Consider the following 27,165-nt stretch of genomic DNA (forward strand, 5'->3'; position numbering starts at 1 on the left):
CACCATAGTGCCCACGAAGCTCATCACTAAGCTAATGACCCTGGGACTAAACACCTCCCTCTGCAACTGGATCCTGGACTTCCTGACGGGTCGCCCCAGGTGGTAAGGGTAGGAAACAACATGTCTGCCAACGCTGATCCTCAACACTGGGGCCCCTCAAGGGTGTGTACTTAGTCCCCTCCTGTACTCCCTGTTCACCCATGACTGCGTGGCCAAACACGACTCCAACATCATCATTAAGTTTGCTGACGACACAACGGTGGTAGGCCTGATGACCGACAACAATGAGACAGCCTATAGGGAGGAGGTCAGAGACCTGGCAGTGGTGCCAGGACAATAACCACTGTCTCAATGTGAGCAAGACAAAGGAGCTGATCATGGACTACAGGAAAAGGCAGGCCAAACAGGCCCCCATTAACATCAACGGGGCTGTAGTGGAGCGGGTCGAGAGTTTCAAGTTCCTTGGTGTCCACATCACCAATGAATTTTCATGGTCCAAACACACCAAGACAGTCGTAAAGAGGGCACGACAGCACCTTTTCCCCCTCAGGAGACTGAAAAGATTTGGCATGACTCTCAAGATCCTCAAAAAGTTATACAGATGCACCATTGAGAGCATCCTGACCGGTTGCATCACTGCCTGGTATGGCAACTGCTCAGCATCTGACCGTAAGGCGCTACAGAAGGTAGTGCGTATGGTCCAGTACATCACTGGGGCCAAGCTTCCTGCCATCCAGGACCTATATCATAGACGGTGTCAGATGAAAGCCCAAAAATGGTCAGAGACTCCAGTCACCCAAGTCATAGACGGTTTTCTCTGCTACCGCACGGCAAGCGTTACCGGAGTGCCAAGTCTAGAACCAAAAGGCTACTTAACAGCTTCTACCCCCAAGCCATAAGACTGCTAAACAATGAATCGGACGATTTACATTGACACCCCCCCTAATTGTTTTGTACACTGCTGCTACCCGCTGATTATTATCTATGCATAGTCATTTCACCCCTACCTACATGTACAAATGACTTCAATTAACCTGTACCCCCACACATTGACTCGGTACCGGTACCCCATGTATATATGCTTGTTATTGTATCCTGTAACTTTTTACTTTAGTTTATTTGGTAAATATTTTCTTAACTCTTTTTGAACTGCACTGTTGGATAAGGGCTTGTAAGTAAGCATTTCACAGTTAAGTCTACACTTGTTGTATTCAGCGCATGTGACAAATAAAGTTTGATTTGATTAGTTAGCACCTGCGCGCCACTCTTGACAGAGTCATAAACATCAAGCTACAATGCTTGCAGCTTAAACCTGTTAAAGATAGGGCTGATTACTGCCCCCTTTGTGGTGATTGCGTGCCCATAGTAAACAGAAAAAAAATCTGTCAAAAATGGCTAATATATGCATATAAAAATTATTATTGAATAGAAAACTCTAAAGCTTCTAAAACCGTTTAAATTATGTCTCTAAGTAAAGCAGAACTCTCAGGGCACTCATTCTCCCAAACTCTCTCTTGTCATCATAAAAGTTGGCCCAACTTTGACGTCATCGCCCCCACCCTTCCCAAGCACTTACAGTCCTGGGAACAGTTTCTATCTCTTCAGCGCGATGTCTGCTTTCAATGGGGCTTCTCATTGTGAGAATCGCACGCTCACGAGGGTTTTGGCGGGCCGAAACCTTTCGGTCACGCGAGAAAACAGGCTACTCTCATGCGCGCTCTGCTCGGGTGATGTCTTTGTTCCAAGATTGATTAAACGACTCGTGTGTTTCTGATCGTCCTGAGAATTGCTGTGAAGCTAGGTAACATGCTAATGCTGTGTTCTGAACATAGTTTGACAAGTTTAGTCGACATAAAATATGTAATTTCGACGTTTTGGTGCGCACCCACTTGACTTTTTGGCTGCATTTCAACCGAAATGTGTCGTGTTTGATCACCGAAAGACACAGACTTCCAAACTAAAGCTGTGTTTGGTAAGTATAAACCCTTCCAGGGGCCTGTTGCACAAAAGTAGAATTAAGACATCCGGGATAAATGACTCAGCTGAGCTCAATGAAGCCAAAACATGTGCGTCCAGGCTTAATTGATTGCACAAAGACCAAGCCAGGATGAGCAGACACGGATTCATTAAGCCAGGTGAAACCAATCCTGGATAGGTGCGCGCTCACGGCTCACTCAAATAGACCCCGCCACAGATCACAGATTAACTGATTTACCATGGCAACTAGAGCCCCGTACTTTTCCCCGTCGGAAGCACAAATCCTCATGGAGGCATACGAGGAGGTAAAAGATATAATTAAGAAGAAAGGCAACACCGCCACAGTGATAAAGCAAAGAGAAAAAGCGTGGCAAAGTATTGCAGACCGCCTGAATGCGTAAGTAGTGCACAATTACACACTCACCGCTCCGCTGAAACATCACAATTACAATTCAAATATTTAATTCACATCTCCAAAAATGCAGTTGTACTGTAATTATGAAACGGTTAAATTTTTTATTGAAATGCACTGCAGATATGAGTGAAATTGTGTAAAGTAACTCCATCACACTGTATAAAGCTATGATACATTTTTTATATTTTTACTGAAAACAAGACAAAAATACCAAGTAATTTTTGCAGTGTGACTCCATTAAGTGTGTGTGTGTGTGTGTGTGTGTGTGTGTGTGTGTGTGTGTGTGTGTGTAGATTAAACATGAACGGGCCAAAACAGACATGGCAGCAGGTCAAAATCAAATACAAGAACATTCTGCAGAATGGTATGGTCCCTGACTAATATTTAACAAAGCACAAGCATATATTGTACCCAGAAGGTGCCTGCTCACACATTGTCTGTACTGTTTTAGCAGTGAAAAAGAATACCCACAGACAAGGCACGGGTGGTGGGTCACCAAAGGCTGACCTTACACCCCAGCAGAGGACATGGCCTTGGAGCTAAATAAAGGCAGGCCCGTCTTAGAGGGGATCCCTGGGGGAAAGAGACGAGCATAGGTTCCTCCCAAGATGCCACCCGCTTCATTCAAGGTATGTCCTTCCATCTCTACATGGGATACAACCACATTCATATTGAATCAATTTGGACTGTCTGACTTTGGTTTACCTATTGCCTTGCAGTGTCTGGCAGCACTGTGTTCCTGTTAGAGCCACCAGCACAAGCACCAGACGATGCTGATCCAGTGAGTACTCCATCAAAGGCATACTGTAGGCCTGGCATGTCTTGTCTACTAGCTTCAATATGAATCCGATTAAATGTGATAGGGTGAAGGCCCCAGTGCAGCAGCAGCAGCACATGATGGAGACGATGATGAGGAGGAGACCATCTCTCTGGATTCCAGAAGGCATGAGGTATCATGTTAAGACTGTGAAAGTACTATTTACTCTACAATGGTGAGGAGTCCTCATCAAAATCAAAAAATCTAATTTCTTTTACAGGACCCAGATGCTATACAGTGGGAAAACCAGCCTGGCAACATAGTGCGTATTAATAAAAGGACACCACATCCTGCCAAATTCCAGCTGCGCTAATTGTATTGTGTTCACAGAGCTCACAAGCTATCAGAAAGTTGTATGGCAACCACCTCCGGCGCCAAATAGAACTGGCAGACATAGACATTCAGTACAAGAAGAAAAAGATGGAAAATCTTGCACTGGAGTTCGAAATAAAAAAAAGAGGACAATTAGGAAACTGGACCTTGAAATAAAAAAACTTGAGAGGGAGGTGAGATATGCCTTCAATGTACACTGTATGCTAACTGTAACACAAATGTATTAATCATTATTTTTCTTTCCTCCCCCAGCTCCAAGAAGATGACACAGCTCAAAATAAAAATTAGGTATATTCTCGTAAAGTCAAGTGAGCCATGACATATGAGCTCTTATTGTGAGCACATAGGACGGTGGCATCTTTCTAAGGTTTTTTTATTTTCCCAGCAATCAGTACAACCAAGTCATCGTTATAAGGCATCGCCCTCTTTGCCCACCCCCAGCACCAGGTGTGGCCACTAGCCTATATGAAGGCCCAAAATTGTGTGTTCCTTTCTGCTCTGACAATGGCATGCCCATTCGTGCGAGATGTGGTGGATGAAGAAGCACTTGTGCTGAGGAGAGCCTTCAGGCGAGAAAGGGTCTTCAGGGACCGGTTGGACCCACTGGCCTTCCCTGATGACCATCTATATGAAAGATACAGGTTTTCTGCAGATGGCATCAGGTATCTATGCAGACTACTGGGTCCCAGGATTAAGCACCGCACTGCACGGAGCCATGCACTGAGTGTGGAGCAAATGGTTTGTGTGGCCTTGCGCTTTTTGCTAGTGGAGCCTTCCTGTACTCAGTGGGGATGCAGAACAGCTGAACAAGGCCACAATTTGCCGCACAATAAGGAGTGTGTGTCTGGCTATCAAAGCATTAGCAGATGTCTTCATCTCCTTCCCTGGCCACAGAAGACTCTGTGACATCAAAGAGGAGTTCTATAGGATTGCAGGTAAGAGGATCTACAAATTACAGGACAACTGTTAACACATAGTAGGATACTCATTACTTTGTGTGACAGGTTTCCCCAATGTCATTGGTGCAGTGGACTGCACACACATAAGGATAAAAGCCCCTCAGGTGCCCATGAGGCCGATTTTGTGAATAGGAAATCCTTTCACAGCATTAATGTTCAGGTGAACATAAGTTTTTGATATTGTCCATTGACGAACACTCTGCATTGCCAGTGATGTGCATTGATTGGTGTAATATTCCTCATCTTATGATTTCAGATGGTCTGCAATGCTGACTGTGTGATCAGCAATGTTGTGGCAAAATGGCCTGGCTCAGTCCATGACTCCAGAATCTTTTGGGCCTCTGAAATCTATCAGTGCCTATCACAAGGTAAGCCACACAACCCCTATTTATAACCATCATGGCTGTGTCAAGAATATCGCTGTGTTTATGAGGTAGTAATGATGAGATTTTGTGTTGACAGGTGAATTCTCTGGTGTGTTGCTGGGAGACAGGGGGTATGGCTGCCAGCCTTTTCTCCTGACACCTTTCACAGACCCCCAGGAAGCACAGCAGGCCTACAACCATGCCCATGCCAGGACCAGGGCCAGAGTTGAAATGACCTTTGGCCTCCTGAAGGCACGCTTTCACTGCCTTCACAAATTAAGGGTCAGCCCTGTTAGGGCATGTGATATTACTGTGGCTTGTGCTGTCCTCCACAATGTGGCCTGCCTGAGGAAGGAGAGGGCCCCCAGAGTGCCACCAGCCATGGACTGGGACAATCCGGCAATCTTCCCTGATGACGACAGTGGTCGGCTGCTGAGGGACCAATATGTGTTGAATTATTTTAGTTAGTATGTGTGCTTTCAATTTTGGTTAAATATGTCCTGCGGTGGCAGAGGAATTTGGGTTTTTTGGGGTTCGTTTTTTGACGAATTTGGCCTCTTATGATGTTTGTGCGGTATACTGTGTGTAATACAAGGCTGCAGGGAGGCTACTGCATCCATTCATTTGTCTGTTCAGTTGATGTGTATGGGTTTGTCCTGCATTTATTTTAGTGTGCAGACATGCAGGGTGTGTTATATACAGACCTTTGAATGTGTATGTATCATTTTGTATAATATGCTTGGATTCTGTGCTTTCCATCTTGTAGAGTCACTGTGACTTCAGTTTCGAAAGGAGCTGATGGTTTACCTGCTTTGTTTTGTCCTTATTCAATAAAGGAACATAATGTTACACATTGTGTTTTTATATTCATATGGAATGTGTATTTGTTTATATGACAGTACTAGGGCCACACTGAAGAAAAAGGATAAAGTCATAAATTTATGAGGCTGGTTCTTTCTGCAGAAAAGCTACATTGTTTTTACAGTTTTGATACTTAATATTCTGGCACATCAGCATGTCTTTGTTTATGAAACCATACTGAAGTACAATTTCACGAAATGCCCCACATCTGTCATTTTAACAACTGTCCACAATATTATGACTTGTGTTTTTTTCCCCTCTGTGGCCCTAATATTCTATCATTTTATATATAGCCTTATAGTCTATGGGAAACTGTAAATTATCTAATGATAGCAACATCATCTAAAAATCATTTTTTATCCAAAATCATTGAAATTAATGATCACAAACGTTTAAATAATAACAGTGGGTCTAGTTATATGTGATAACAATGTATAGTGAGCAGTGAAATAACTATTGGTTTCCATTTGTGGTGACTGCTGACTGACATTAGGGATGAGATTAAATAGATCCTGGAATTTAGCCTGGTCTGGAGCAGGCTAGCTCCACAGAATAAATCTCCATGGTAATTTATACCATAACATATCCTCCTGCCCCCTATCCATCTTTAGTGCAACCGGATTACGGATCAATTGAGCCAGGATCACCAAGATATCCTGGCTTAATCCCTTATCCTAGTTTTGTGCAACAGGCCCCAGGTCTACTGATGGAAGAACAGCAAAGGTAAGGGAATATTTGTGTTTATTATGGGTTTCTGTGGACTCCGAAGTAGAGGAGCCAAAATGCTAATTCCTGAGCACCGACTCATATTATAGCCTAGTGAACTAAATCTGTAACGTTAAAAATAAAAGTAACACAGCGATTGCATTTAGAAGAAGTGTATCTTTCTATATATATATATATATGTAGAACATGCATATTTAGTCTAAGTTTATGTTGTGTATTCCATGTTAGCTGACGGCATATGCTGGAGCTATCGTCATTTCTCCGGACATTTGAGTAGCATTTTTTTGAAGATGCCGTCATTGTAAACAGATTTATGGATATATATAGCATATTATTGAAAAAAACAAATGTACTGTGTAACATGTTATATTACTGTCATCTGATGAAGATTTCAAAAGGTTAGTGAAATTATTTTTATTTTAATCCTGCGTTTGGTGATTGCATATTTTGTGGAATTTGGCTATGGAAATTAGCTTGGTCTTCGGTGTGTCTTCGGTGGTGGTTTGACATAAATATGTGCTATGTTTTCGCGTAAAACATTTTAGAAATCTGACTTGCTGGCTAGATAAACAAGTTGTTTATCTTTCATTTGAGCTATTGGACTTGTTAATGTGTGGAGGTTAAATATTTTTAAGAATATTTTTTGCGTTCCATGCGCCACATTCCAGCTGACGGTGGGAGGGCTGGTTCCCAATTGGGACTCAAGATCCTCAACAGGTTTTAACCTCCAGTTAGTGGAATGAGCACTGTGCTCAACAATTCCTGTTAAAGTGGATAGAAATGTAAAGGGATCAAATACATAAAGCCATGTTTAACACTAAGACCTGATCAATGAAACTAACTAAACAGAAAAATTAACAGTTCTGGATTTGATCAAATTAAGTTGGATCTTAGACATTTTTTATACAGGACTTAACTTTGTGTTTCACAAACAGTAAAATATTAAGTATATAATACTTAAAAATACATCAATACAGCAAATATTTGCCAAATTTTTTAAAGTGGAACTTGCATAATATTTTTTACAGTATGTCTTTGTATCCAACTGGGTCTCCTTTTTGTCTTCTTTTTGGATTACCTGTCATTTAGACGCCTAACTTCAACGGACCTTATCACAACATTGTCACATTGTTAAAGAGACGTTAAGTTAATTACTTACAGTATTATGTTGCTCTTGTGTATGAGTCTGTAAGAAATGAGTACCAAAATGTAGCACCTCTTCAAGAGGGCACATCAACTTGTGGTAGACTCCTTATCAGGACTTGTCTCGCTGACAAGTGGTTGGTCCAGTTCATTTGGGTGTCCATTGGGGTCCAGTCCTTTGGGTGTGGTACACTGTTGTTAGGCTTGGGGTTAGATAAAGAGGAGAAAGATGTTGTCTGTCCTGCTCCTCCCACTCACTCACTAGACAAGATGGATGGCATTGCTGTTGTTCTGGAAAAATAAAAATACAAAATAAAACATTAAAGTTCATCCTATTGTCAAGGATTTCCTCCTCTTCATCTTTAGAGGAGAGGCACTCCTCCAGAGTGCAGGCACAGGTTGAACCGGGCTGTGGGTAAGCACGGGAGATCTAGTGCTCACTACACGCACCTCGGAGCGCAGGCAGAGGACGCACTGCACCCTCCCAGCGCCCGGAGACACAGCACGCAGAGCCGGCGCAGGATAACCTGGAACAAAACTGCGTACCGGCGACCAGACCCGCTGAGCAGGCACCATACGCCCTGGCTCGATGCCCACACTCGCATGGCACTCTCGGGGGGCTGCCCTATAGCGCACCGGGCTATGGGCACGTACTGGCGACACCGTGCGCTTAACCGCATAACACAGTGCCTGACCAGTAATGCGCTGCTTATAATAAGCCCGAGGAGTGAGCTCAGGTCTGCTACCTGGCTTAGTACCACACCTCGTCTGCCCCCCCCCACACATTTTTTGGGGGGCTGCCTCTCGTACCTGTCGCACTGCCGTGCTGGCTTCGCCAACCTCATTCTCCTGTAACCTTCCTTGCACTGCTCCATCGAATCCCAGGCGGGCTCCGGCACTCTCCCTGGGTCGACCGCCCACCTGTCTGTCTATCTCCTCCCAAGTTGTGTAGTCCTGTGATGCTGGCCGCTGTTGTTGTTGCTGCTGCTGTCGTCGCTGCTGTTTACCACGCCGCTTGGTCCGAGTGAGGTGGGTGATTCTGTCAAGGATTTCCTCTTCATCTGAAGAGGAGAGGCGAGAAGGATCGGAGGACCAAAATGCGGCGTGGTAAGTGTCCATGGTTCTTTTAATATGTAAATGTACACATGAACACTACAAAACAATAAACATGGAAAACCTAAACAGTCCTATCTGGTACAGAGACAGGAACAATCACCCACAAACACACAGTGACACCCAGGCTACCTAAGTATGATTCTCAATCAGAGACAACTAATGACACCTGCCTCTGATTGAGAACCATACTAGGCCAAAACATAGAAATACCCAAATCATAGAAAAACAAACATAGACTGCCCACCCAACTCACGCCCTGACCATACTAAATAATGACAAAACAAAGGAAATAAAGGTCAGAACGTGACACCTATCCTAATTTAAATAGCTTAATATTGATACCTGAAATGTTACGTGAATATCTTAATCTAACACTATATCTTCATATGTAGTCTATTGGTATGCCATCATCGTTAACTAATTCAGCTAAAATAATGATATCTGAGATTTGAACTCACCCAGAAAGTATGTCTTAAGGTGTTACCTCACAAGTGATCAGTGACCAGACAAAGACAGTATAAAATACCAGTTTGCTCATTCACTCATTTCTTGTCTAGTCTTGATTCTAGATAGATAGAGTAAGCATGCATGGCAAAACTGTCAAGTTCATTAACATATGATACTTTATGGTGTTATATACTGTACCTTTATGTACAGTACCAGTCAAAAATGTGGACACACCTACTCATTCAAAGGTTTTTCTTTATTTGGACTATTTTCTACATTGTAAAATAATAGTGAAGACATCAAAACGATGAAATAACACATATGCAATCATGTAGTAACCAAAAGTGTTAAACAAATTAAAATGTATGTTATATTTGAGATTCCTCAAAGTAGCCACCCTTTGCCTTGATGACAGCTTTGCACACTCTTGGCATTCTCTCAACCAGCTTCTTTAGGTACGGCTAAGTGAGCTACTTTAAAAAAAATTTTTAAAAAATGTACCTTTATTTAAGCAAGTCAGTTAAGAATAAATTCTTATTTACAACGACAGCCTAGGAACAGTGGGTTAACTGCCTTGTTCAGGGGCAGAATGACAAATTCATACCTTGTCAGCTAGTGGATTCGAACTTGCAACCTTAGCCCAACGCTCTAACCACAAGGCTACCCTGCCGCCCTGTCATGATTAAACCTCTGGTGATAGGTCAGTGAGCTGCTGCCATGGTGTTAAACCTCAGGTGATTGGTCAGTGAGCTGCTGCTCTTCTGGGATTTGTTTTGTATCCTCTGTTGTACCGTTATAGTGTTCTGTGATGTTAGACGCGTTTCTGTCTTTCCTGTAGAAGGTGGAGTGTGAATGAACATGACATTTTATAACAAGAGTGTCTTAATCTCTGTTACCAGGATTTTTTTTAAAACTCAGGCAAATATTTATTGTAAATGCCATACTTCTTGACGTTTTCAAACTTCCAGTCCTTATAGAACTCCCTCTTTTTCATCAGGTAGAGAAGAATCCAGTCACAGAGCCAGGTCCCCTGCAATAAAACGAGGCCCATGAACATATACAAAATAAAATAATATTATACAATAAAATATACTATATACCTATATTGCAGAGGAGGCTGGTGGGAGACGCTAGAAGAGGACGGGCACTTTGGAATGGCTGTAATGGAATTCATGGAACGGCTACCATTCCATTTCTACCATTACAGACATTACAGACCACCAGCCTCTTCTGTGAAATTGATATGTATAGTCTCAATACGAATGTCATCTTTTCAAAAAACAAGTTGATCTGAAAGTATTGTTTTGACTGTACAGGTATGTGCAGGTCTGTTGAATAATACTTACACCACCAATACAAGCTAGTCCTGAGCCTATATTGATAACGGTGGGAATGATACAGAACTTTCCAGCCTGTAGTAGAAAATAGAAGAGAGTAACAATAAGGGAGTCAAAACATCAGGAAACAAAATAGATGCATTCATCCTGAAAAGCCATATAATAAGACATATTTCATACCTTTCCATGCACCATGATGTTGATGCGTATGCCATACACTTTGAATTGTGTTCGGTAGACTTCTCCAGACTCATTTTTGTAATACCGAGCATGTCTGTTATGAGAGTACCAAAAATGTGGAAGATTGAAGTATGACTTCAAATTAAGTAGTATTTGTCAACTTCTTGAGTGTGTGTGAGTGTGCACGTGATTGTGTGTGTGTGTGCAAATGTGTGTCACCTGAAGTTGAATCCTGTGGACTCTCTGGATGCATTAATGTCAATGCGAGTAAAGTTGTACCGTGGCTTGCATTCTGAGTGATCTCTGTCAAGGTCACACTTCCACTTAATCAGAATTCCAATTGAACCACCCTGGAGAGAGAGAGAGAGAGAGTATTGATAGTGAAATGTTCTATTATTTACATTATTTTTATGTACAAGTATTTTGTTGGTGGCTTACTCTTGGATGGTATGCACATCTTACAGAGTCTACATTTAACTGCTTAAAGTAATTGAAAAAAAACATCCTCATCCTTATCAACGTCATCATCAATAACAACCACAAATACACTTTTCAATTGTGAAAACTGACCCTCAAAACCATGTCCTGAAAGCTGTGTCCAGTCCGGTAAACAATGTCTCCCAGACGAAATATGGGGCAGTAGGGTTCAAGGAGCTCATCATAGTGACATTTCTTCAGATGGTATTTGTCAGCTGTGTCCTGAACATTGGCCCTCATAATTGGGTGAAACGTTTCAAAGATAAATGTTTTTATATCAAATTGCAGAAAGCTCTCTGAAATACTTCATATTAACCGATTAAAAGACTCCAGCTCTAGTTTATACATTTAAACATTTGAAGAAAACTCTGTCAGAAATCCACCAGTCTGTCTATTTTGTATGTGTTTTTAACATAGATAACTTACTTTGAGAAACTGAATTTGGGAAATCTGATGAAATTCTTTATGAAGATTGTGAAGTTTTCAGCTTCTCTTAAAATAGACATGTGTTTATGTCCATCCCTGAAGAGATGAAAGGGAAGGAAGATTACTACTGTGTACACATGCTCGTGTGTGTGTGTGTGCATATGTGTGTGTGTGTCTGTGTGTGTGTGTGTGTGTGTGTATGTGCGTGCATGCGTGTATGTGTGTGTGTGTGTATGTGCGTGCATGCGTGTATGTGCCTGTGTGTGTGTAGGATACGGACCCTTGTTAAGGTAAGGGGTGGCGGTTGGGTGAGGGGTGGAAGAGGATACGAACCCGGATTAGGATAAGGGTAGGTGGTTAGGGTTAGATATCTCTAAATTGAATAGAACAAGAAAAAAATATATAAACTGTAATTGTATATTTGAAAAGAAAATGTATGTATAAAATAACATATGGTAATGTCTGATTGGAGTCAGTTGTGCACGGCTATGTCGGGATAGTGGAATATGTTGGGTTAGTTTTAACCTTGGAGCGTTCTGGACATGGGTGTGTCTGTGGTCCATTTGGCCTCTTCCACAGCTTCCTTCAGTAATGGGTTATGCATGGCTCTGTTGATGAACTTCTGACCAATGATTGACTGAGTCCAGATATGTTGTGGGTGTAATGATTACTGGTGTACCTTGGTAGTCTGTAGGGCATTGTTATTGCTATGTTTTGGATTGTCAGTAGCCAATTAATCTGCTGTGGTGAGGCTGTTATCCAGGCTGGTAGGGTGTATTTAAAGAGAGATCGGATGTAGCTGAAATAGACTTTAAACACTGTCTGAGGTGATTTTCTATATTTTCTTCCGCACATTGTTTTTAAGTGGTTGAGTCTTTTTCGTCCCTTACTCTCTTTATGTTTGCGATATGTGTTGTCCAGTGCATGTTCTTCTGAAAGGTGATGCCAAGGAATTTAGCCACTTTTTCTACATTTATTAATTTGCCATAAAGCTTGATTTCAATGGGTTTCTTTGTTTTTTGCATGGTGCGTCTTGTAAAGAGGACACATTAAGTATTTTGTGGGTTCAGCTTTACGCACCACATGTTAGACCATGTCTCTAGCTCAAGTTTTTTGGCAGCAAGTTGAGGACATCTGGACCAGTAGAAGAGGTTGTCAGCAAACTGTGAAACTTGACCTATGGTGGATGGGGGTTAATAGATGTCTAATATATAGCAGGAATGCCATAGGACTGCCCCCTTTGGGACACCTGCTTCAGGGGTAAATGGTGGGGATATTGCTGTGGAAGCCTTTACTTTATTTGTGCGGTTGTGGAGGAAGCTGGTGTTGATGTTTTTGATGGAAGGTGGTAGTTTAAGATTGGAGTCTGCAAGTAGATAGCACAACTCATTATGCCACATCTTGTCGAATCCCTTTTCTATATCTAAGAAGACGGCCAGGGTAAAAAATGTTTTCTTGAAATTTTGGAGAATTTCTTCTGAAAGTCTTATCTGTAGTTGATCTTGTTTTTCTGAAGCCAGCCTGATGGACTCCAAGAAGGCCCATTTCCTCAGTGTGGCTGCTCAGTCTTTGGATGAGTACTCTCTCAAACAGCTTTCTAACATGGCTGAGGAGGCTGACTGGTCTGTAGCTTGTGATGTATGGGTCTTTATCAGGTTTGTGAATCATTATAACAACTGCAGATTTCCAAGGCAGAAGGAAGTGGTGTAGGTATTCATTGGGTGCTTGTTTATTGAGTGTGCTGTCAATGTTGTCTACCCCAGATGTTTAGATAATTTTAAAAAATTCAGATGGATCTTAGTTTCTTCGACAGTGACGGATCGGGGTGGATTCTTCTATTTATTTAAACTTTATATAACTAGGCAAGTCAGTTAAGAACAAATTCTTATTTACAATGACGGCCTACCAAAAGGCAAAAGGCCTCCTGCGGTGACAGAGGCTGGGATTAATAATAAAAATATAGGATAAAATACACATCACGACGAGAGACACCAGAACACTACATAAAGAGAGACCTAAGACAACAACATAGCATGGCAGCAACACATGACAACACAGCATGGTAACAACACCACATGACAACAACATTGTAGCAACACAACATGGCAGCAGCACAATATGGTAGCAGCACAAAACATGGTACAAACATTACTGGGCACAGACAACAGCACAAAGGACAAGAAGGTAGAGACAACAATACATCATACAAAGCAGCCACAACTGTCAGTAAGAGTGTCCATGATTGAGATTTTGAATGATAAGATGGAGATACAACTGTCCAGTTTGAGTGTTTTTAACAGCTCGTCCCAGTCGCTAGCTGCAGCGAACTGAAAAGAGGAGCGACCCAGGGATGTGTGTGTTTTGGGGGCATTTAACAGAATGTGACTGGCAGAACAGGTGATGTATGTGGAGGATGAGGGCTGCAGTATGTACTGTATCTCAGATAGGGGGGAGTGCGGCCTAAGAGGGTTTTATAAATAAGCATCAACCAGTAGGTCTTGCAACGGGTATACAGAGATGACCAGTTAACAGAGGAGTATAGAGTGCAGTGATGTGTCCTATAAGGAGCATTGGTGGCAAATCTGATGGCCGAATGGTAAAAAAAAAAATTGTCGCCCGAGAGCACCCTTTCCTATAAATTACGTCTCCGTATTCTAGCATGGATAGGATGGTCATCTGAATCAGGGTTAGTTTGGCAGCTGGGTTGAAACTGGAGCGATTACGATAGAAGAAACCAAGTCTAGATTTAACTTTAGCCTGCAGCTTTGATATGTGCTGAGTGAAGGACAGTGGTGACTACCTCAAGCTCTAAACCCTCAGAGGTAGTAATCACACCAGTGGGAAGAGGGGCATTCTTCTTACCAAACCACATGACCTTTGTTCTGGAGGTGTCAAGAACAAGGTTAAAGGCAGAGAAAGCTTGGTGGACACTAAGAAAGCTTTGTTGTAGAGCGTTTAAGGGGCCAGCTGAGTATAAGACTTTATCATCTGCATATAAATGAATGAGAGAGCTTCCTACTGCCTGAGCTATGTTGTTGATGTAAATTGAGAAAAGCGTGGGGCCTAGGCTCGAGCCTACTGGTCTACTGGTGTCGGGAGAGAGGTAAGTGTCAGGTGTGAGGTAAATATTGTTTTCTGTACTTCTCTATCAACAAGGTCAAAGTGAGGGTCATTGCGGCAAGAGTGGACATTGTGTAGGTGTTTTCTGAATAGTATTGCTTTTGCTTTGTTATCTTCTAGTTGGTCTTGGGACTTCAACACAGGTATGATATTGTTAGTTTTGTCTCCGTTAATACTTTTGAATTTTTCTGCCTCCATGCAGCTTCTGCAAGGCCTTAACTACAGGCTTCAATCTGCAGTGAACCAATGGGAATATTTGCATTCTCTCGAGGGGGGGTGACAATCAGACTCGAGATGCTCCGTTTTTTCCCCTTTGTTACACTCCAGTGATCATCAGCAATGTTCCTATGAAGCCCTCGGTGACACTCCAAAACAAAACTTAAGGGAAATTACCCAAAATACACACATGAAAAAGACTGAGAGCAAGCCATTTCCTGGTAGAATGCAAAACATTTTCATTAGATTTTGTCATATCATGACACACTTACTGTGGTTGGTGGCAACTCTCAATGGGGCACCAGCTATATATCTCACACGTACCACTGGATTTCCCATTGTCTCTCAAGCAGCGGCCTGTCCTAAATCCTACAGAAAATTATATTTTATGTTTGTGAAGAGTAAAGGAGACATTATATATAATTTCTTGTTTCAATTTGTTTCAATTCAATTTGAGTCTTCAAAAATTGCTACCATGGCCAGTTTTCACTGACTCTCCCTTTGCACAGTCTTTATCTCCCTTACAGTGGCCATCCGGCACATCAGGGCTCTGTGAAACAATACCAAACAAACTGGTATGGTTTAACAAATACAGACCAAATACAGTGTATATTGCACTTTTAAAGGGTGATTAAAGGTGACAACACAAAGCAAAGAAAGGGAATTTCCTTACCTCAGCACAGTTGCCCAACTTCTGGTTTGGTGTCTCTATAAAATTGGTAACAATGAAAAAAACTGCATCACCCTATAGTAAAAAATTAAAGAGTGTTAAACCAGCCTGGTATCAACTGATAAGCGTCAGTGTGGCACGCATTTGCAGAAGAATATAGATCACGAGACACGACACATAAGTCAATACATTATATTCAAAGCGAAAAGATATGCATAAAAATATTGATGCATTAATCAATGCATTGCATTCAAGGCAAGAAAGTTAGTGATAAAGCTGCAATGGGTATATTGGTGAAATACTCTGCCTGCCTGCCTGTCTGTCTGTCTGAGTCTTTTATCAATATACCCATTGCAGCTTTATCACCAACTTTTTGGCCTTGAATGCAATGTATTGACTTATCTGTGTGTCAATCTACTTAACACATATACACATACACCTCTCTCTACTCTCTCCCACCTCCACAGACAGGATTTTGAAGCATAGATAGGCATCAGGGTATAAGTGAATACATTGCATTCAAGGAAAAATAAATAATTGGGGATCCACATAATTGGATAATTGGGGGAAAACTCAAACTCTGTGAGTGGATAAGTCTGTCTGTCTGTCTGTCTGTCTGTCTGTCTGTCTGTCTGTCTCTGTCTGTCTGTCTGTCTGTCTGTCTGTCTGTCTGTCTCCCATTGCAGCTTTATCACCAACTTTATTGCCTTGAATGCAGTGTATTGATGTATGCATCAATATCCTATCTGGAGAGGTGGGAAAGAATGAGGAGGGAGAGGGAGATAGATGAGAAGAGGGGGTGTGAGGGAAATAAGGACAGAGAGAGAATGGATATGGGAGGAAGCAGAGAGAGAGAAGTAGGTGACTGCGGGAGGGAGGGTGAAGTGGGTGAAAGAGAGAGAAGAGAAGGAGGGGGGATAAAGGGGAGGTAGATAGAGGCAGGCAAAGAGATGGATACAGAAGGAAGGTGGGAGGGAGAGAGAGAGAGAAGAGAGAGATGGAGATTAGTGAATAGAGAGAGAGGGAAACATGCCTGTCTGCGAGTTTATATGTCTGTCTGCCTGTGTTCCTGTCTGAGTATTTTTTTATTGATTTACCCATTGCAGCTCTACCAACTTTTTTGCCTTCAATGCAATGTTTTGACTTACAGTATCTTTGTTCATCAATCTACTTGAAACATATACAGTTATATGAAACATATACAGTATATTCATCAATGAATATATTGTGGCAAAATTATACCAGACTGATGCTTATCAAAAATATAATGCTGGATGGAATGGATGGAATGATAGCTAAAAATCTCAAGCTTCATAACTTCCTATCAAGAAGATCTAAATGCATATTCTCATTAAATTAATTGAGATAAAATATTGGCATGCAGATGCTGTATAGACGTTTCACCATTCATGATTAACAGTGAGAAAAATGAAGGGAGAGTGACCACAAAAATGTGTGCATAAAGGTAAACAAACACATTCAACAGATGTGACACAGAGTTTTTTCTCTGACAATGAGGCTTCCGGGGGGAGGGATGGGGTGGAACGGGCGGTTACCATTGGAACCGCAGGAGGTGCAGGAGGTGAGATATATGGCCAATATTCTACAACTAAGGGCTGTTCTTACGCACACTGCAACCCGGAGTGCCTGAATGCAGCCATTAGCAGTGGTATGTTGGCTATATACCACAAACCCCCGAGGTGCCTTATTGCTATTATAAACTGGTTACACCAATGTATTTAGAACAGTAAAAATAAATATTTTGTCATACCGTGGTATACGGTCTGTTATTCAGTACCAAGGCTTTCAGCCAAGCTGCATTCAGGGCTCAAACCACCCAGTTTATAATTATATTTATTCTAGCAGTCAAGCACAGTGGATGAGATAGAAATAAGACCAAACATTAACATCAAAGGACTTAAATGGGATTGTAGTTAGTCTGACCTGGGGTGGAATGACATAGTCCACAGGCTCCCACACCATCCGTCCGGACTCTGCGGTGTTGGTGACCGCCACTCCCTTCAGTTTGGTAATCACAGCGCTCTGGATAGATTCCTCCTTGGCCTGGTAGGACTTCTTGCTCAGGAATACATACCTGTGTAGACCAGGAGGACAATATAGCTATCTCAATGAGGATTAAAAAAATCTGCTTAAGTTTAGAATTATACCAGACTGACGCTTATCAAAAATATAATGCTGGATGGAAGGATCTTCATGATAGCTAAAAATCTTAAGCTTCATAACTTCCTATCAAGAAGATCTAAATGCAGGTTGGAGCTTACTAGGGGTTTAAAATATTGATTGGAATATATTTTACACGTTACGTTTATGTGAACTAACAAATATATGGACTAGATTGTATTTGATTAATAACATTTAATATGCCCTTAGATCATTATAAGGGGATACATCTTGAAAATGTGGAAATTAATTTGTTGAGTTCCTTACCCAACAAGGTATCCAATGATGGATAATTGTATAACTCTGTACAAAGTGCCGACTCTCTTGCTTTCTGCAATGATGAATTTTCCAGTCTTGTAGTTAAGACAGGAAAGAACATTTGAAAGAATTTTGCTTTTACAGCTATTGGAAGCCATTCCCCGGCCGTGATACTGTAAATTTGAACACAACAGTCGGTTATACAGCTACTGCAACCCTTGAACCCACAGAAGCCATCACAGTCCAGAACTTGTTCATGGGTGCCAAAATGACCAGAGCAAAATTAACTATATTGGGAATCATTCCGATGTTGATTTCATAGTATTTTCAGTGTGCTAGTGTAACACTCATTATATTGAAAATATACATTAAAACTCACATAAAAAAATATAATGAAATGAGATCATAGTTTAGTTTCTTACCCTGGTCTCCGAGATTAATTAAATCTGGATACAAATTAAAATCTTCTCTCTACCCATCAGCTTTCATACTAGAAACAATGTAATGATGACATCATTTCCTTAGGTCAGATATCTATTCAGCCAATGAGTTTCAAGGGGCATGGCTTTTAAATCTTCTGAAGAGACAGTTTGCGAGGGGAGGGGGGGATTAACATCACACTGTAGAGCAGCGTGATTTAAAAGAAATGAGTGGCAGATGTAAGAAACAAGTCACAGGATGCAGATGTTCACAGGTGCAAGTTGTGGCAACATTTTTCCACAGCCTACGATGTTCTGTACAAAACAGTACGCACTGGAATGTAACTGATATCCACTTTTGCATGAGACCAACGTTTTGAAAGGCAGGGATGCTTTTGTTGTTGGTTTTAGAGGTGAAATGGAGGGGAAACGTGTCAGAACAGTAAGCCCATGTGTGGTTTTCAATCTGAGGCATAGATGTCAAAGCTGTCAATGGTTTGCAAGATGTCAAAAGTTCGAAGTAAAGTATGTAACTTCACTCCACAACAAGGTTTCTTGTCAGGTAGGTTATTTCCGTTTTGAATATAGTGAAGATAAGCCTTACTAACCAACTAACTCTATAACTCTATGTTCTCACTCATCAGGCTCAAAATAAAAAATACACTTTAGCAGCAGCTCAGACTTTATTTAACCTTTTACAAAGCATGTTGAAATTTATAACAGGAAAATCATGTTTCACTTTACAGATTTTTTATTTAATATTTTTATTTAGTTCTTTGGAGCAAACATTTTAAAACAAAATGCTGAGGCAATTCACACCTATGTAAACGTAAATATACAGTAGACATATGAGTAATATTTTATAGTAAACCTTACAGTGTAAGTCAATTATCTCCATATGTAGAAATATACAATATGTAACAAAATAATTAACAATTCAAAACAAAGTGGCTAATGAATCACATGGCTTTGTTATATTTCAAAGTTCTCATAATACAAAATTCAAAAGAAACCCGCAAATCTGAGATATCTTTGTTGCAGGTGCATGGTAACAGTTGAATACGATGAGAAAAAATAATGAACCTGCACACTGCTCTTGCTATTATGACTGCTCTATATTTAAGCAATATGGCATGAGGGGGTGTGGTATATGGCCAATATACCACGGCTAAGGGCTGTTCTTATGCACGACGCAACGTGCTTAAGAACAGCCCTTAGCCGTGGAAGTGCCTTATTGCTATTATAAATTGGTTACGAATGCTATTAGACGCTATTAGAGCAGTAAAAATAAATGTTTACCACAACTTTCAGGCAATCAGCATTCAGAGCTCAAACCACCCAGTGTCACGTTCTGACCTTAGTTCTTTTGTTATGTCTTTGTTATAGTATGGTCAGGGTGAGAGTTGGGTGGGTTGTCTATGTTAGTTTTTCTATGATTTGCTATTTCTGTGTTTGGCCTGGTATTGTTCTCAATCAGAGGCAGCTGTCAATCGTTGTCCCTGATTGAGAACCATATTTAGGGAGCCTGTTTTCTATTGTGTTTTGTGGGTGATTGTTTTCTGTTGTGTGTCTGCACCAGCCAGAACTGTTTTCGGTCGTTTCGCGTTGTTATTTCCGTGTTCATTTTAATAAATATGGACACATACCACGCTGCACCTTGGTCCTCACCTTCTTCCACCAACAACGGCCGTTACACCCAGTTTATTTAACGGCCTCAAGGCCTTCGTCAGAACTTTTGTGAGTGTTTATAATTTGCACCAAATATAACAATGTATAAGTATTCTAATGAAGTGTGTAAATAAAACGCATAAAAACACGTTTGTAAAACCACAATGAGGACATCGACCTATCAAGTAGGTTTTCATACAGTGCAAGAAAAAATATCAGAGTTATCTGAAGTGGTGGCAATAATTAATGTTCACATTTACAACATAACATGTATGGGCATTTTATCATTAAGACCTTTAGGAAATAATGTCTGGAGGGTTAAAATCCCAAAACATTCTCTTTTGCTCAGAGTAATTATTTATGTCAGCCCTATCTCACTATTTGAGAGCCCGAGATACTAACAAATACCCAAAACTGTCTGAAAATGTTTTGACGTAACTATTTCAGGTTTGATGATGAATACTACCTCCAAGCGAATGGAACATTGATGGGCTCCACATTCGCTCAAAGCTATGCTAACTTTTATGTGGGTAATTTTGGAGAAAAAAAATGAGTCTATTTTTCAATAAAATCCTGAAGTGGTGTCTATATTGACAAAATTATTTGCATATGGGGAGGAACGGGAGAAGAGCTGTCAGACATTATGGCAATACTTAATGACATTGAGCCCAATCTCAAATTCACTATTGTATGTGACACTAAATTTGCACATAAACTTGTACATGTGGATTAAGAAATCAAATGGAACCCTGTTTACAACTCTGTACAGAAAAGAAATGGACAGAAATACTCTATTATAGAGGGACACCTTCCACCCCGAGCCATTAAAAAGAGGACTTCCAATAAGCCAGTTTTTTAAACTGTGCCATATACAGTGGGGCAAAAAAGTATTTAGTCAGCCACCAATTGTGCTCCCAAAGTTCTCCCACTTAAAAAGATGAGAGAGGCCTGTAATTTTCATCATAGGTACACTTCAACTATGACAGACAAAATGAGGAAAACAAATACAGAAAATCACATTGTAGGATTTATAATGAATTTATTTGCAAATGATGGTGGAAAATAAGTATTTGGTCACCTACAAACAAGCAAGATTTCTGTCTCTCACAGACCTGTAACTTCTTCTTTAAGAGGCTCCTCTGTCCTCCACTCGTTACCTGTATTAATGGCACCTGTTTGAACTTGTTATCAGTATAAAAGACACCTTTCCACAACCTCAAACAGTCAAACTCCACTATGGCCAAGACCAAAGAGCTGTCAAAGGACACCAGAAACAAAATTGTAGACCTGCACCAGGCTGGGAAGACTGAATCTGCAATAGGTAAGCAGCTTGGTTTGAAGAAATCAACTGTGGGAGCAATTATTAGGAAATGGAAGACATACAAGACCACTGATAATCTCTCTCGATCTGGGGCTCCACGCAAGATCTCACCCTGTGGGGTCAAAATGATCACAAGAACGGTGAGCAAAAATCCCAGAACCACACGGGGGGACCTAGTGAATGACCTGCAGAGAGCTGGGACCAAAGTAACAAAGTCTACCATCAGTAACGCACTACGCCGCCAGGGACTCAAATCCTGCAGTGCCAGACGTGTCCCACTGCTTAAGCCAGTACATGTCCTGGCCCGTCTGAAATTTGCTAGAGAGCATTTAGATGATCCAGAAGAAGATTGGGAGAATGTCATATGGTCAGATGAAACCAAAATATAACTTTTTGGTAAAAACTCAACTCATCGTGTTTGGAGGACAAAGAATGCTGAGTTGCATCCAAAGAACACTATACCTACTGTGAAGCATGGGGGTGGAAACATCAAGCCTAAAAGTCCTGTTTACTCTAACTGTTGTTGTGTAATTTACTTATTGGCACAAAGACCTACTGCAATATTGTGCATATCATCACACAGCATTCAAGTCATCCATGTCGTTAAATACAGTCAAGCATTTTAATTATAAAATGAAACAAAAGGAGCCTTGAATAATTAAACAATGAATAAACTGCAACAAGCGACTGAATTCACGAATGCATTTGACTGTTTTTAATATTGGCAGTACTAGAGCTTAAATAAATTTATGTTTTTTCTTGCTCTGTACCCAATGATTTATGAAAACTAAGTTGATGTCCTCATTGTGGTTTTACAAACTTGTTTTTTGCATTTTATGTACACACTTCATTAGAATACATATGAAATGCACATTGTTATATTTGGTAACACTTGCTTATTGTCCCTCAACTCCAAACCCATTCGATGCATTGAACAGATGTGGATGGAGCAATGTCTACATAAGTGTACAAATTATAAACACTCACAGCAGCTCTGATGCAGGCCATGATGCCGATACATAAAGGTAATTTATAAATATATAAAAGCAACATGCAACAATTTAAAAGATTGTACTGAGTTACAGTTCATATAAGGAAATCAGTCAATTGAAATAAAATTCATTGGGTCCTAATCTATGGATTTCACAAGACTGGGAATACAGATGGTCACAGATACCTTAAAAAAAAGGTAGGGGCGTGGATCAGAAAACCAGTCTGGTGTGACCACCATTTGCCTCATGCAGCGTGGCATCTCCTTCGCAGAGAGTTGATCAGGTTGTTGATTGTGGTCTGTGGAGTGTTCTCCCACTCCTCTTCAATTGTTTTGTGAAGTTGCTGGATATTGGCAGGAACTGGAACACACTCTTGTACACGTCGATTCAGACCATCCCAAACACGCTCAATGCTTCTTGATATGCCACACCTGTCAGGTGGATGGATTATTTTGGCAAAGGAGAAATGCAAAGAAATTTGTGCACAACATTTGAGAGAAAAAGTTTTTGTGCGTATAGAACATTTCTGGGATCTTTTATTTCAGCTCATGAAAAATGGGACCAACACTTTAAATGTTGCCTTTATATTTGTGTTCAGTATAATATGACCCTATGGAAAGGGGAGACTCTCCAAAACACAATACTGTTCTCCGTTTTGCTGTACGGCCTCCACAAGTGTCACGGGACTCATCTGAACGTATCACATAAAAACGAATGGAAGTATGGAGGTTGTTTTTTGCCCCCAAAAAATAAGGGGTTAAATATGTCCAAAAACATTTCCTGAGTTTTTTTGGTGTTTTTTTTTCAAGGATAGATCAGCATTAATATTGCAGATAAATTGTAGGTTCCATCAATGTAATTGTCTGCATCACTTCCAATCCCCCATATATTTCTTTGCAAATATATACAGTTTATACATACCCACCCAGTCCAAAAAGTGCCAAACAAATCAAAATATTCTCCATACTTGAGTCTCCTCAAAGCAGCCACCCCCTGCCCCGATGACAGACCCGCACACTCCCAGCATTACCACAAACAGCCTCATGAGGTAGTCACCTGGAATGCATCTAAATTAACAGATGTGCCCTGTTAAAAGTACATTTTTGGGATGATATACAGAAGATAGCCCTATTTGGTAAAATACCAAGTCTATATTATGGCAAGAACAGCTCAAATAAGCAAAGAGAAACGACAGTCCATCATTACTTTAAGACAATGCGAAAAATGTCAAGAACTTTGAAAGTTTCTTCAAGAGCAGTCACAAAAAACATCAAGAGCTATGATGAAACTGTCTCTAATGAGGACCGCCACAGGAAAGGAAGACCTAGAGTTACCTCTGCTGCAGAGGATAAGTTCATTAGAGTTACCAGCCTCAGAAATTGCAGCCCAAATGAATGCTTCACAGAGTTCAAAAAACAGACACATCTCAACATCAACTGTTCAGAGGATACCGTGTGAATCAGGCCTTCATGGTTGAATTGCTGCAAAGAAACCACTACTAAAGGACACCAATAATAAGAAGAAACTTGCTTGGGCCAAGAAACATGAGCAATGGTCATTAGACTGGTGGAAACCTGTCCTTTGGTCTGATGAGTCCAAATTTGAGATTTTTGGCTCCAACCGCCATGTCTTTGTGAGACGTAGAGTAGGTGTGCGGAAGATCTCCGCATGTGTGGTTCCCACCGTGAAGCATGGAGGAAGAGGGGTGTTGGTGTGGGGGTGCTTTGCTGGTGACACTGTTGGTGATTTATTTAGAATTCAAGGCATACTTAACCACCATAACTACCACAGCATTCTGCAGCGATACGCCATCCCATCTGGTTTGCGCTTAGTGGGACTATCATTTGTTGTTCATCAGGACAATGGCCCAACACACCTCCAGGCTGTGTAAGGGCTATTTGACCAAAATGAAGAGTAATGGAGTGCTGTATCAGATGACCTGGCCTCCACAATCACCCGACCTCAACACAATTGAGATGGTTTGGGATGAGTTGGACCACAGATTGAAGGAAAAGCAGCCAAGTGCTCTACCCAAATGGGAACTCCTTCAAGTGTGTTGGAAAAGCATTCCAGGTGAAGCTGGTTGAGACAATGCCAAGAGTATGCAAAGCTGCCACCAAAGCAAAGGTCGGCCACCCCCCAAAAAAACAAATACAAATCACCCTTAGATCCGTTCAACACCCCTCTAGGTCACTACATGATTCCATATGTGTCACCTCAGTTGTGATGTCCACAATACGTAAAGCTTAATAAAGAGCAGTGATACTATTAAGGGCTTTGTGCGGGTTTTTTCATTTTTCTCAGTTCTCATAATACAAATCTGAGTAAAATTGAAAAAGTGTGCTATATTTGAAATTAGTAATACAGTATTTTATAAAACGTTACAATAGCAAATATTTTAAAACACAGTCATCACAGTAGGCTATAAGTCAATTATCTGAATACGTAGAAATGTACAATACTCAAAAGAATACAAAAAAATATTGAAGAAAATACTCAAAACAAAGCATCTATTGGATCACATGGCTTTGTCATATTTCAAAGTTCTCATTAAATCAGTCAACAATTCAAATACCTTACGGGTATTTTGGCTGTCATGGCTAAAGTTCAGTGGAACACCATGCAGATCCAGCGTGCAGTTCGAATGTTTATTTATGGTCAAATGCCCCAAGTTACACAAGACTCCAGCTTTCAAAAGGCTCATTTAGCATTTAGCACTAATCTTACCAGCGACAGAGCGTCACTCATTATCCACTGCTATATCCTCTTGATGACATCGTTTGAAAAAGCCACACTGCAAATTCAAAAAGGAAAGATTAGAACAGTGATGCATTGATACTTTGATCAAATTGATGTACTGTACACACATTGCAGTCAGACGTGTTCAAATACAACTTGAAATCTTTCAAATATTTTGGGTGTTTGATTTAACCTGTCTTGAGTGCCAGATTGACAGGGTTTGCACTTCCACGACTAGTCTATTGGTTCCATTACCACATACAAGCTCAATCAAGCCCAGCTAAAGTAGTTGAAAATGTGTTTGATATACAAAAACTTCCAAAAGATTCATTATTACCTTAATAAGTATGACAATGATTATGGCTAGGAATATAAAGTCTCCAATGGAGCCTTCTATGATGGCAGGCAATGATTTCTCCACTGCCAGTTTCATTATCATCACCTCCACCTAAGAAGCAGAACCACAAAACAGAACAGACAGAGCAAGACAGTTAAACTTTTCCAATAACGTAGGACAATTAATAAATACATTTTTTTGAACTATCTATTCTATTATTTAAATTGGACATCTCTATTATTGAACGTTTAACCCACCGATTCCATCGATCTCAATTCCAGTGCTTCGAATCGATCTTCATCAAATCCCAGAGTGGCATTAGCTGTAATCTTCTCAGATTAACCTGTAATGATTGATGATGGATGGTCACAACAAAACATTTTGGACATAAAAATCATAAAATGGGCATGGATCTTCACCTCGATATTGCAGAGGAAGTCAATAAAAGTGCATCTACCAACCTGAACTTCTCTGATTGAAGTTTCAGCCTCAACCGTGATTTCCTGTACATCTGTGACTGCACACTGAATGAGATACTCTCCAAAGGCCTGGAGGAATATCACATATTTACTACTCTAAAGGCAACATACTGTCATTAAGTCAAAATAGTGACATTTAACCATTGTAGATATACATCACATGACTAAAACTATGTGGACACCTGCTTCTCGAACATCTCATACCAAAATCATGGGAATTAATATGGAGTTGGTCCCCCCTTTGCTGCTATAACAGCCTCCACTCTTCTAGAAAGGGTTTCCACAAGATGTTGTAACATTGCATTGGGGATTTGCTTCCATTCCGCCACAAGAGCATTTAGTGAGCTCGGGCACTGATGTTGGGCGATTAGGCCTGGCTCACAGTCTGCGTTCCAATTCATTCCAAAGGAGTTAGATGCGGTTCAGGTCAAGGCTCTGTGCAGACCAGTCAAGTTCTTCCACACAAATCTTGACAAACCATTTCTGTATGGACCTCGCTTGGTGTACAGGGGTATTGTCATGCTGAAACAGGAAAGGGCCTTCCCCAAACTGTTGTAACAAAGGTGGAAGCATAGAATGTAGAATGTCATCTAGAATGTCATTGTATGCTGTAGCGTTAAGATTTATTTTCACTGGAACAAAGGAGCATTGCCAGATCCATGAAAAACAGCCCCAGACCATTATTCCTCATCCACCAAACCTTACAGTTGGCACTATACATTTGGGCAGGTAGCGTTCTCCTGGCATCCACCAAACCCAGATTCACCCTTTGAACTGCCAGATGGTGAAGAGTGATTCATCACTCCAGAGAATGCATTTCCACTGCTCCAGAGTCCAATGGCGCGAGCTTTACACCACTCCAGCCGACACTTGGTATTGCTCATGGTGATCCATGGCTGCTCGGCCATGGAAACCCAATTCATGAAGCTCCTGAAGAACAGTTGTTGTGCTGACGTTGCTTCCAGAGACAGTTTGGAACTCAGTAGTGACTGTTGCAACCGAGGATAGGACTCGGCGGTCTCTTTCTATGAGCTTGTGTGGCCTACCACTTCGTGGATGAGCTGTTGTTGCTCCTAGACGTTTCCACTTCGCAATAACAGCACTTACAGTTGACCAGGGCGGCTCTAGCAGGGCAGAAATTTTACGAACTGACTTGTGCCATCATAGGTGGTATCCTATGATGGTG

General features: G+C 41.0%; 1 protein-coding gene across 1 annotated transcript; it reads right to left on the minus strand.

Annotated features, from left to right (window-relative positions):
• Window positions 1-9,716: 9,716 nt before the first annotated feature.
• LOC112265489 (P2X purinoceptor 5) lies at window positions 9,717-18,535 on the minus strand. Its single transcript, XM_024442836.2, has 13 exons — window positions 18,447-18,535; window positions 18,034-18,197; window positions 17,530-17,680; window positions 15,589-15,660; window positions 15,390-15,465; window positions 15,188-15,284; window positions 11,580-11,675; window positions 11,247-11,388; window positions 10,896-11,026; window positions 10,677-10,770; window positions 10,506-10,571; window positions 10,104-10,189; window positions 9,717-9,991 (listed from the first exon to the last, which is right to left on the minus strand). Exons 2-13 carry the CDS (start codon window positions 18,180-18,182, stop codon window positions 9,883-9,885), a joined length of 1,269 nt encoding a protein of 422 aa, XP_024298604.1. The 5' UTR covers window positions 18,183-18,197; window positions 18,447-18,535; the 3' UTR covers window positions 9,717-9,882.
• Window positions 18,536-27,165: the final 8,630 nt, after the last annotated feature.

This window comes from Oncorhynchus tshawytscha, linkage group LG13 (genome assembly GCF_018296145.1).
Source record: "Oncorhynchus tshawytscha isolate Ot180627B linkage group LG13, Otsh_v2.0, whole genome shotgun sequence".
NCBI lineage: Eukaryota > Metazoa > Chordata > Actinopteri > Salmoniformes > Salmonidae > Oncorhynchus > Oncorhynchus tshawytscha.

Excerpts from the sequence above, each read along its gene's own strand:
- LOC112265489 (XM_024442836.2), bottom strand. The coding sequence starts at position 18,182 with ATGGCTTCCAATAGCTGTAAAAGCAAAATTCTTTCAAATGTTCTTTCC. Across the intron at positions 11,389-11,579 it reads CCCAAATTCAGTTTCTCAAA|GGCCAATGTTCAGGACACAG; the intron begins GTAAGTTATCTA and ends CCCAATTATGAG. Across the intron at positions 11,027-11,246 it reads TTCAGGACATGGTTTTGAGG|GGTGGTTCAATTGGAATTCT; the intron begins GTCAGTTTTCAC and ends CTCTCTCTCCAG.